The sequence below is a fragment of the Argopecten irradians genome, chromosome 12 (assembly GCF_041381155.1).
Source record: "Argopecten irradians isolate NY chromosome 12, Ai_NY, whole genome shotgun sequence".
Lineage (NCBI taxonomy): Eukaryota > Metazoa > Mollusca > Bivalvia > Pectinida > Pectinidae > Argopecten > Argopecten irradians.
The window spans coordinates 14,567,379-14,579,044 of NC_091145.1; the positions used below are offsets into that span (position 1 = coordinate 14,567,379).

The 11,666-nt window shown below is 33.8% G+C and overlaps 1 protein-coding gene across 3 annotated transcripts in view; it reads left to right on the forward strand.

Annotated features, from left to right (window-relative positions):
- The first annotated feature begins 3,359 nt into the window (after positions 1–3,359).
- The window catches only part of LOC138335848 (protein SHQ1 homolog), a 32,856-nt gene continuing 24,549 nt past the window's right edge, over positions 3,360–11,666 (forward strand). For 2 of the 3 annotated variants that reach the window (XR_011210341.1, XM_069285006.1), the window contains exons 1-13: positions 3,360–3,485; positions 4,075–4,142; positions 4,286–4,350; positions 5,396–5,521; positions 5,713–5,870; positions 6,488–6,600; positions 7,078–7,163; positions 7,826–7,879; positions 8,305–8,405; positions 8,739–8,792; positions 10,681–10,804; positions 10,962–11,082; positions 11,487–11,526. Coding sequence is in view for 2 of the 3 variants with exons in the window: in XM_069285006.1 (XP_069141107.1) it covers positions 3,411–3,485; positions 4,075–4,142; positions 4,286–4,350; positions 5,396–5,521; positions 5,713–5,870; positions 6,488–6,600; positions 7,078–7,163; positions 7,826–7,879; positions 8,305–8,405; positions 8,739–8,792; positions 10,681–10,804; positions 10,962–11,082; positions 11,487–11,526 (1,185 nt within the window). In the remaining variant the exon portion in view is untranslated. The remainder of the gene's footprint in view (positions 3,486–4,074; positions 4,143–4,285; positions 4,351–5,395; positions 5,522–5,712; positions 5,871–6,487; positions 6,601–7,077; positions 7,164–7,825; positions 7,880–8,304; positions 8,406–8,738; positions 8,793–10,680; positions 10,805–10,961; positions 11,083–11,486; positions 11,527–11,666) is intronic. The other variant, XM_069285007.1, reaches the window with a different exon arrangement.

An 11,666-nucleotide genomic window follows, 5' to 3' on the forward strand; every position in this document is an offset into this window, starting at 1 on the left:
CATGATAGTTTGACTTGTTACAATGATGACATATGATAACATTTTTCAAAAGGAAAAAGTATAGACGAGATGTATATACCAAAAAGCATTGCATCAACACTGTTTACGTAACTTTTTTTACATGTAACACCATACAGAAGTCTAAAATTAAGTGAAATCATCTATAGTAGAGATGATAAAACAATTAAAGATGCTCCATCGCTGACAAATGGTATTTTTTCTCTATCAAAACAGGAACAGACGAATTAGTATTTTCTTCAGTTACAAAAAGTTACTTATTTTACACCATTACCACCATTGCAAAATTTGAGCTTCTAATTTTACTCCAAGATAAGAATATTAAAAATGATTAATTGCATCACGAAAAAAATCCCTGGCACAATGTTCTATATGGAATGAAGTACTGATTGCGCATGCACCAAAAGCAAAATATTTTTTATATTATGCTTTTGTTAATTAGACATATATATATGTATATATTTTATATAGATTAAACACCAATTATTGTTAAAATAATAAGTATCGTTTATGCTATGTCGGCGATAGAACATCTTTAAATGATATACCGAACACACCAATATCCACCAACAACAACGATGATGAATGTGATTGGTAATGTTGTTGTTGAATATTGTACAATACGTGTGTTATGAACATTCATTTCTTTACAAATGGTTATGCTACGGCACGAATTAAAAATAATATTCTGAATACACCTACAATGCTAAAAGTGTTCAAAAATGCAGAGACAGGAATCCTCACATACCTAAAGCTGATGAGTCGTAGAAATGATTCAGTTTCCTGGATTGTTTCTACTACACTGGGACAAGTTGCTTTGGAGGGGGTTCGACGGGGAATAGCATTGCATCCACGTTGTTTCTACACTGGCTACGCCCTGTTGGTGAAATGATATCAAAATGACCACACAAAGAGCAAAATATATGATGGACAGCCTTTAGAAACGTTTTAAACTTTGAGATGCCGAACTCTTCTTATAATGCGCCCAAGTCCCAAAATATTTTTAATTAGGCACACATGTTCAGTGATTGCCAGACAGAGCAAAACTTGTTTGACCAAAGATATCAAAAATCCAAATATTAAATTGTTTGAATTGAAATTGATCGTTTTATTATAAGAAAACAGTATATTTCCTCGGTCAATTCTAACGGAGGTCCATTTTCAACGTTATGTCGGCATGACCCAACACAGTGTATTTATGCATAGGCTTAAAATGGGACAGGTACATGTAATATAACAAAAACAATATCGAGGATATATTGAATCGAACCTTTAACTTGTTTCAGATCTAGCTGTGATTTGTTATCTAAACGTCTCGATCATGTCTTCTCTTAGACGAAGGTAATTTCAGTTTGAGATATGATATACATATATGTTGTACATGTTAATTATGTCATCCATTTTCCTAAACGTGCCTGACATATTTTCATTATTACATAATTTATATACCGAATGGTGGAATGCCATGACTATATTCTTTCAAAAAATACTATTCTTTGGGATATTGATATGTACGACAAGAATTTGGGAAAAATATAAATATAAAAACATATTTGGCTCCCATCAAAAACAGTCGGTGTTCATGAATTGGGAAAAGAAAGATAACTCTTACTAAGTTTTGCAAAAGTCTACAGTAAGTCCAGAGATTTATTTTAAATAGTATATATTTCTATCTAAATATCTGATTATAATAGAAAAAAATTTGCAGAAATAACGATTGATATTTTGATCAAGTCATTTCATTTAATATCTTTGACATTTATGTTAGCTAGATTATTTGAAAATAAATAAATGAATTTTTATCCGGATATTTGCCAATCTCGACCTCCTTTTGAAGCTTAGTACGCGTGTTTGTGTTCCGGTAAAGAAAAACGTGTGGGTTCGTGGTAAGATCTGTGATTTTTTTTTAGTGTTTTTGCAACAGACATTCATATCAGGTGATTGACAGCCATGACTTATATTTTCTTCGTCTTTAGATGATAAGGTTAGAAATGTATTCCATCTTTCACGACCACTGACCAGCACACTGAGCAGGTTGTTTGAATCTCTGTTAAAACACAGGCGAGCTGCTCCTGTTTTTTTTTTTTTTTTTTTTTTTTTTTGAAAAAATATAATAGCCTTACTACCTCTACTGTATGTAGGGCAAAATAAAGTTGGGGTAAGCATCCTCGTAATGTTTTTATCACCCCCCAATGTAACATACGCCTGGAGGGGTGGTCTATTTATTTTTTTTTCCAATAATCAGAAGCACAAGCCAGTGGTTAAAACTATTCAAAACTGGTCGTCTTCGTATACTGGTCAAATGCCCTATATTCGTCAGGGACCCTGTGCCTTTCTCGATCATGTTTCTATCACTATCTGTTCTTATTCTCCGTACCATGAGCCCAATCGCTGTTTATTTAATAACAGATTACTAGTGTCGCTAGCAAACTGTACAGCTCATAGGTTTATACGTATGATCTGAATGTGATGTGTGGATTCCAATAGCATTCTAGGCTAGGGTTGGTCGTCCACATTTATTTTTCTCCCTTACTTAGACGTAAAACATGATGAAAATTCTACTTGGTATCCCCAGCCTTAATCATCAATCCATTATCGAAGTTACGTCGTTAGGCGTCAAATTTGATGACGTCATTCTGATTGAACATATTTATGTGCAACAAATGCATGTCTGATTTGGTCTGAAATATCATAAAAATTGATTTGGTCTGAATCATAAAATTACCCTTTTAAACATAAGTTTCATATTTACCACTTTTAAACACTAGGGGAGGGTTTCTTGTCATTAGTCGGAAGATTTCACCCCTTTGCTGATATAGGATCAATCACATCCCTGTGTGACGTGATATACAATGTAGGCCTATATGTAGAGTATATATATCTTCCAGTTGCCTTACTTTGCATTGGGTCATCTCCAGGTAGCTACATGTAATCATAGCCTTGCATGATCACAGCTAGAATTATCATGTTGGATATATTCTTACAAGCCACAAATATAAGATATTACTCATTCAACTGAAGGGCATCCAGTTGACACTTGACTTTTAGCAGATTCAGGAGTCAAATCACAATTCCTCAGAAATCTGAAAAGTCAAAACATATGACAAACAGACATTTGCTTCAAACTTGAGAGTTAAATCTGATTTTTGGGAGTCGAAAACATACTGTCAGGGTCTACTGGATGCCCTGAACTGGCAATTATTATTTATGTGATTAATTGAATGTATGTACATGTGTCATTCAAAGTTGATTAACACTATATTGATTTATATACTTTCTTTTAGCAGTCTGTCAAACACTTCTCTTCTATAATTTAATTGATTTTCCTGATTGAATCATTACAGAATCTGTCAGTGTAGAGTATACACAGTCAACTTAATGCAGAGAGAAGAATGTTAACTCCAGCCTTTGAGCTCTCCCAAGATAAAACCTATCTAACTATTATTGTCAACGCACCATATGCAAAGGTAATCATTTAATGTAATATGTAACAGGAGAGGAGAAAATGTAGCCAGAATGGAATTCAAACCAGGGACCTCTGAACACTATATAGCTGAATGCTCTACCACTGAACTGCCTGGTCACTGATGATCATCCCAGTCCAATTCCACTACGTATAACATGTACATTCAAATTACATGTAAATCTATTGCAAACTGGTAAAGGGGGATTCAATTTGGACTTTGATTCAGATGATGATAACATTTTACACATTTCAGTTTATTAAATTAAAATTATTTATAACAAAGACATGTATTAATTTTGACTTTGTTCTTTTAATCAGTATAGAAATTGCAAGGAGAACACATGCTTCATTAACCCAGCTCATTCTGTACTCATGTAGATCGATCTTTATCAAAATCTTTGTTTTGAGAGATTTTGAAGACAATTAAAAGTTTAAGGTTTTTATTTACTTTACTTCATATTTGTTTGGTGTGTTTTGTTGATTCATCAAAAGTTAGAATTGAATATTTTGAGAGAATCAAATTTGACATATACATAATGTATTAGGTAGAAGTTATATCTCCTGTATACTTATGGATGTATTCATTGCAGGTTTCTGATGCAGAAATTTTTATTGAAGATGACGAAGTCAGATTTCATTCAAAGCCATACTTTCTGAGGTAAAGATTCTAACTAAGTTATTTAAGAAACATTTAAAAAAAGTGTTTTAATCAATCACATGACTACTATTCATTTGAATTAAATGCTGATAGTAAGTTATTTTTAATAAAAAAATATACCTCTTTCATGCTATGTTTTATAGACTGAATCTGCCAGGGAATCTGATAGAGGATGGAAGGGAGAGTGCTGTATACAACTCTGATAAAGGTAATTTAAGCTCAAACTCTATAAATCTCAATCTTACTCTGATAAATGTAAGCTCTCTATAAATCTCTAAATATTACTCTGATAAATTTAAACTCTATTTATCTCTAAATCTAACCCTGATAAAGGTGAGCTCTCTATAAATCTCTAAATCTAACTCTGATAAAGGTAAGCTCTCTATGAATCTCTAACTCTGATAAAGGTAAGCTCTCTGTAAATCTCTAAATCTGATAAAGGTAAGCTATCTATAAATCTCTAACTTTGATAAAGGTAAGCTCTCTATAAATCTCTAAATCTAACTCTGATAAAGGTAAGCTCACTATAAATTTCTAACTCTGATAAAGGTAAGCTCTCTATAAATCTCTAAATCTAACTCTGATAAAGATAAGCTCTTTAAAAATCTCTCTTAATCTAACTCTGCTAAAGGTAAGCTCACTATAATTCTCTAACTCTGATAAAGGTAAGCTCTCTATAAATCTCTAAATCTAACTCTGATAAAGGTAAGCTCTCTATAAATCTCTAAATCTAATTCTGATAAAGGTAAGCTCTCTATAAATCTCTAAATCTAAGTTTGATAAAGGTGAGCTCTCTATAAATCTATAAATCTAACTCTGATAAAGGTAAGCTCACTATAAATCTCTAACTCTGATAAAGGTAAGCTCTCTATAAATCTCTAACTCTGATAAAGGTGAGCTTTCTGTAAATCTCTAACTCTGATAAAGGTAAGCTCTGTATAAATCACTACTAAGGAGACTGTAACCAACAATACCAGCTATACAATAGGAGGTAACTCTGTAATATATGAGTACAAATTTAACCCTATTGTTTGATGATTACATGTACAATTGTATTCATGAGTAATGTAGAAGTACAGTACAATGGAACCTGGTTATATTGAAGTCCTCAGAAAATGGAAAATCTCTTCAAATTATCCAGATTTCAATATAACCAAGGAGAAAGACATTGCATATGGATCAGAGATTATAATTCATTTCAAATTAAGCAGTATTTCAATATAACCGATTTCAAATTTATATCTATGTTACAGGTAGTTTTACCATCAAAGTCCCCAAGGCAACAGAGGGTGAGGTGTTTGAGGGTTTAGACATGCTCACTAAGCTGTTGACCCCAAAAGGTCAAACCTCAGCAGCATCTCCCCTCATACAGGTGCTTGGTATGTAGTAATGGTGTCTTATCAATTATTTATAGAAATGTAGATTTCTAGCTGAAACTCCTATACTCACAACTTGAATAATCCCCTATATATCAAAGTGTTACCATAGTCGCCAGCTTCAAGTAGACAAAGTTAAAATGATAAAATAAGATTTTCAGTATCTCTTTATACTTCGTATCTATATGTGACAGATTCCTCTGATGAGGTTACCAAAGACACGGATCTGGAGATAGATGAAGATTTTGATTGGCATGTGGATCAGAAAGTCTATGTGGAGGACAAGTTACCTATGGACGCTCCAAAGTATGGTTTTGCCAACACAAGATGTGGTGTGTTTAAAAGACTTCAGGTAAAGATTACTTAATTCCATGTTTCTTTTTTCCATCGTGGTAAAGTATAAACATTACACAAAGAAATTAGCATTGAAGTGTTTTTATGAATGACTTTTCAATAGCAATATGAATTGAACAGTTTAAAGTTTTTATTTTAAAATATCAGAAGAACTGGAGTTTTGTGCCTTTAATTAGCATTGCATTACTGACAAGTTGAACTAATTAATTTACCAGCCATCTATTTGAAAAGTATATAGTACAAATCTTTTTTTATTCAATTCTTTTGAAATGCATTGTACACAGAGGCTCTTTTGAGCAAAGGAGAAATAACTTGCTAAATATACACTCACAAAATCATATTCACTTGCAAAAAAATCCATGATTGTATGATATTGCATATAATTTTAAAGTAGTGATTTTCTTACTCAATAATTTCAGGGACCTGTACCTTTGGTATTGAGAAAACCCTACATCAAGTATATTCTAGAGAGTTTTCTGTATTTGGGAAAATATTTACATAAGATTGGGAAAATTACAGCAACATTTCGGGGATGGGGGGGGGGATCACTGTAAAGTTAAAATTTGGAGACATTTACTTGGACAGATTTCAGTGTTAATGTGTGTGTACCTACAGGAGGATATAGTGGATGTTGTCAGTCTCCGTGACCCGGATAGTTGTGATGTGACACAGAGGAGGGAGAAACGTACCCAGGCAGAACAGGAGAAATTTGATCCTGATTATTACTTGTAAGGCCTTGTGGAAAGAAATATCAGTTTCACATATGTTTGTCTCTCCAATCTGATAAAACTTATTTGAAGTCTTTGCATATTACAGAGTTATTGCCCTTTCCGGTAGGTATCCATTGTGACATCATTGTTTTGTGAACGCAACTCACCTCGTTTTCTCTGAAAGGTATGAAACACATGATGTCACAATAAATACCTACCTGCTAGGGTAGATAACTCTGTAATATGCAAATACAAAATAAATTCTGTAAGGATGACGCATTCTTTAATACAGTATATGTTTATTTATATGGTAAATATGGTATATTGTGTTATACAGTTTTGATCTTTTATTCCCAGTCATGTAGCATTTCTTGGAGGTCAAAACAAAGCAGTTCGGAGAATTGCAAATATACATTATTAAGTATTGGATATGAATAAAAATCAAAACCTTCAATCAGTAACATGCTTTCAGATTATCAATCTTTCATTTTCTAGAGCCGATTTGTATGAGGATGATGCCATACAAGAATTAATGAGTTATAGAGCCCCATGGGAGAAACAGCTCAAGTCTTTGGACCAAGGTAAACACACTTAGTTATGGCTACGTCTGATTTGTTGTTGATTTTCTAAACAAAAGATATGTTTTTTAAAGAGGAATTGGCTCATACACCTCTTGATTCAATAATTCCTTCTTTGCATATTACAGAGTTAGCTCCCTTGCCGCTGGGTATCAGTTGTTACATCATTATTTTGTGAGCACAACTGATATCATTTTCTCCGAAAAGTGTGACAATACGCTCACAAGCACATTACGGCATAGTCAATATCTCCCTGCATGGGCAGATAACTCTGTAATATGCAAATACAGAATAGGTTGTTATTTTGTTATTTTGTGTTAAGCATTCTGTCAGCAGCTTAAAACATTGAAATGATATGGATTCCCATGTATGCAATATGCTTATGTATGCATTATTGCCTTCTATTTTGGGAAACTGCAGTATAATCATGTCTCTTTGTGATAGTGAGTTCTGATGTCAAATCCTAGGTCAACTGTGCTAAAGACACTTGCAGACCATGCAACCCAGTCACATTATCCTGCAACTGGTAGCTATGGTCATGAGACAAAACTAAAATTCCTTCTTGTAATGTTTAATCTTCAATAAAAAGAACAGTCATTAATGATTCAACTCATTACATATGATTTGAACAGGAAACGTAATAGATGGATGATTTTGTTTTTCAGTAGAATTTACAGATTCTGAAAAAGAGAAGATGAGGAATCTTCCAAAGAAAGAATGTATCCTTGTGTAATGCTGTGTGATGACTTGACATCTAGTTCAGGTTATATCTCGAACATAAACTATAAATGTAGAAAAACTTAGATGTTTGTATGACATTGTGTTGTACCTGGGGCTGAATGGTTAAGATTTCCAGATATATTTACCACTAGCCTTATACATGTACCTCTGGGTTGCGAGTTTGCATCCCATGTCAGGTGGATGCCAGGTACATGTTCTGACTGTTGGTTGATGGGTGCTCTCAGGGTACTCCAGCTTTCCTCCACCATCTAAACTTGACACATCCTTAAATGCCCCTGGTTTAAAATACCAGTCAAATCAACAGTAGTTATTGTATTGCTTGTTCCTTAAACCTCACAAAGTTTAAGTTTTTCTCACAAAGATTTCCTGAGAAAACAACTTGTTAGACTCCTTAACTGGTCAGTTTTGTTGGATGAGAAGCAGTTGATTGGAGTTTACCTAGGACTAGTAGACCTGCTGTTCGCCTACGCTTACAACCATCGGGCTACAGAGGGCGAAGACAATGTGAGTATATGGTGTGTTATGTGGGATGATAGAACTCCACCTCTGGGCCGAGAGTTCAAATCCCATGTGGGGCAGTTGCCAGGTACTGACTGCTGGCCGGTGGTTTTTCTCTGGGTACTGCAGCTTTCCTCCACCAACAAGCCTGGCACGTCCATACAGGACCCTGGCTGTTAATATGACGTTAAACTAACTGTAAACAAAACCCAAACCCAAGGTTAGTACCCCGTAGTCATATTAAATGATATATTGGATTTTAAAGATGATTTATTTGAAAAATAGATGTCCAGATCTCAACTTATGAAACATGAAATAGAAAATTACTTTTGACTACAGGTGGAGTCAGCCTGGACCATATGTAATCTGAGTGCTACCTTGTCATGGCTAGATGTAAGTATTACTTTTTATATCAGGCATTCAGAGATTCATTGCTATAGTAAATTAATGAAACCATGTCACCAAATCTGTGTAGCTAGTGTAGATGAGCTTTATACCAGTCCTTTTGGTTGCGATCTTTTTTGATAAAATTTTTCACAAATCATGTTTGCTTGACGATAATGGAATGATCTTTTCCTTTGACTATCTAGGAAGAATGCACACAGTCAATTTATATATTTCATTCCCTTAATGATGTGACCTTGAGTTTGTTTTTGATGCTGTGAAACAGCATTCTTAGGTACGCTTGGAGAGTCTGTGCACATCAAAACAATGAAATCACTCCGCGATGATAATTAAAAGTTGTTTTGTTCATTTCACGTAATTCTTGATGGTATGAAAAAATAAAACCCCAATATTCAAAACCACAGACATAGAATTTGTACATACGTATACGTATATACCATGGATGGAGTGTTTTAAGTGTTCAGTTGGGACTCTATGATATTTGTATTACTCCAAGAACACTGGTCTCCCGAAAATCACGAACAACGCCTTCTTCGCTGTCTTCCTCCACGACAGACTTTCGGTGGATTTTGGATTGTGTATGTTTATTTAAATTTTACGTAATTCATGCGAATGATCGATTATTGTAATCAAATGTTAGGAAGGTAACTGCAAAAGAAAGTTCTTATAACGCTTCTAAAGTTTTTTGTGTTGGTTGTATTGACGAACTATATCTGAGATATTATTGCACAGTAAAAGTTAATAGTTTTGAGTATGTGCCACCTCCCTTGATCTGTCACTGGGAGTTCTGTCTGTTGTTTATCGACAGCTGCGGTATATTGAAAGGGAAAAAGTACCAAATCTATCAACATAAACTTACAAAATATAATGATGATATAGATCTATTTATGTACGAGCAACTTAAAGTGTCAAATGAACTTATATTGCCGTGTAATGTACGTTAGCCTTATGAAGACTTGCAAAAGTCCGATGTATTGCAGGATGTTTTCTTGATGATAGCGTTCTTATGAATTCAAAAGAAATTTGACTGTTATAAGTCACCAAATAATGTACCCTTTACTTGACAAACGTATATGGCCATGTTTTATTATAAGTCAAAAGTCGGCAAAGCAAAACTCACGATAAATGTTCTGCACGATAATATCTCGCCAACCAATGACTGTTAGGCTTACGAAGACTTGCTAAAGTCCGATACATTACAAGAAGTTTTCTTGTTGTTAACGGCTAGCGTTCTTGTGAATTTAAAAGAAATCCTAGTGATATACAAAATGAAATAGTGTACCTTTTATTTGGCAAAAGTATCTGGCCATGATTTATTAGTCAGAAGTCGTCAAAGCAACCCATGTTAGTTTTCTAAAAAGGAAACCAAAACATATCTGGAAATGGTAATATTTCTAATGTTATATTTTTCCGAAAATATTCTTCAATGTTAAGTGGATATTAAGATACGAAAATGTTTACTTATTATTTTTTTGTCTTTGAAGAGACATTGATGAAATTGATAATTTAGCAATTAATAAAGAATTATAAAAAAAATGATACTCAGATTCTGAACGGTTTCATTGGTGTTGAAATCGTTATTTCAAAAATAATTTAGAAATAAAATTTATTACAGTTATTTCAGGATAATAAGTTATTCAACTTATTGTTCTTGAAAAACTTCAAATATCATAAAATAAATACGGTATATCGTAAATATTTTTTATTAAACTCCGAAATTCATCACTGCACACTTATGTATAGTTTACTAAATTCTATATTTAAATGAAAAATCAATTTCTTTATTCCTTTGTTTTAGTCCTTCATTCACAGCATCTATGAGTGGCCTTGGCACTTTGATTTGTTACAATGACCACAATTAACTTGATCATTGTAGGTATTTCACTCCCTTGATGACGTCGTGGTGAGCTCTTTACGTCGTAGTTTATGTTACCCCCTATATAGACAATGGGCGTTATCCGTCAAGGTCCTCTCAGACACTCGCCAAATTCTTCAGTTGGGTAAGTGTTTCAAACTTCATTGAAATAAAGTGAGGCATACAATACTAATGTTTTATTTCTTCTGGTTCTCAATCATTTTTTTTGTCTAGACCAAACTATTGTTTGAAAGTAACTGTTCTGTCTGTGTAAATTTTAGCTGCTATGCATAATTTTACAGGTAAAGGCTACATTCTAAAGTGTTTGTTGGAGATACGTGAGCTCCTGACCCACAGATACCCCTACTACATCCTCAACGACCTGTACATCACCGACTACTGTGTGTGGATACAGACCGCCAGGTAGGGAATGATGTTCTAATATTTTCACAAACTAGTTACAGATTTCAACAGTAAACTTTCAAAATTCTGTAATGTTGGTCCTATACTCCACCCTTCTATTCTTCCCAGTAAAAATTCTGTAATGTTGGTCCTATACTCCACCCTTCTATTCTTCCCAGTAAAAATTCTGTAATGTTGGTCCTATACTCCACCCTTCTATTCTTCCCAGTAATATCTTGTTTTGATTCTGTCGCCTTCACTACTAATCAGTCATAGAAATTCTTTGTTGTTGCCATATTCGGTAAACCACCTACCTAGTGTACCAATGCAGTAACTTACTCATACTCTCTACAATATTTCGCAATATGCAGTACATATATCATAAATGTTACAAATATATATTAACCTGAACATTTTTGCTTCAGTGATAAAAGACTAGCATCCCTGACTGATGCCTTGGCTCAGGTAAGTTGATACCGCATCATGGTAATAAATTAGGTATTCCAAGACCATTAAATATCATTACTATTCTGTTTTCAATTTTGTCATTACTTTGGTAAAATAAGTTTTAATCACCTGTTTTTCTTCTAAAAAATTAGTACAGT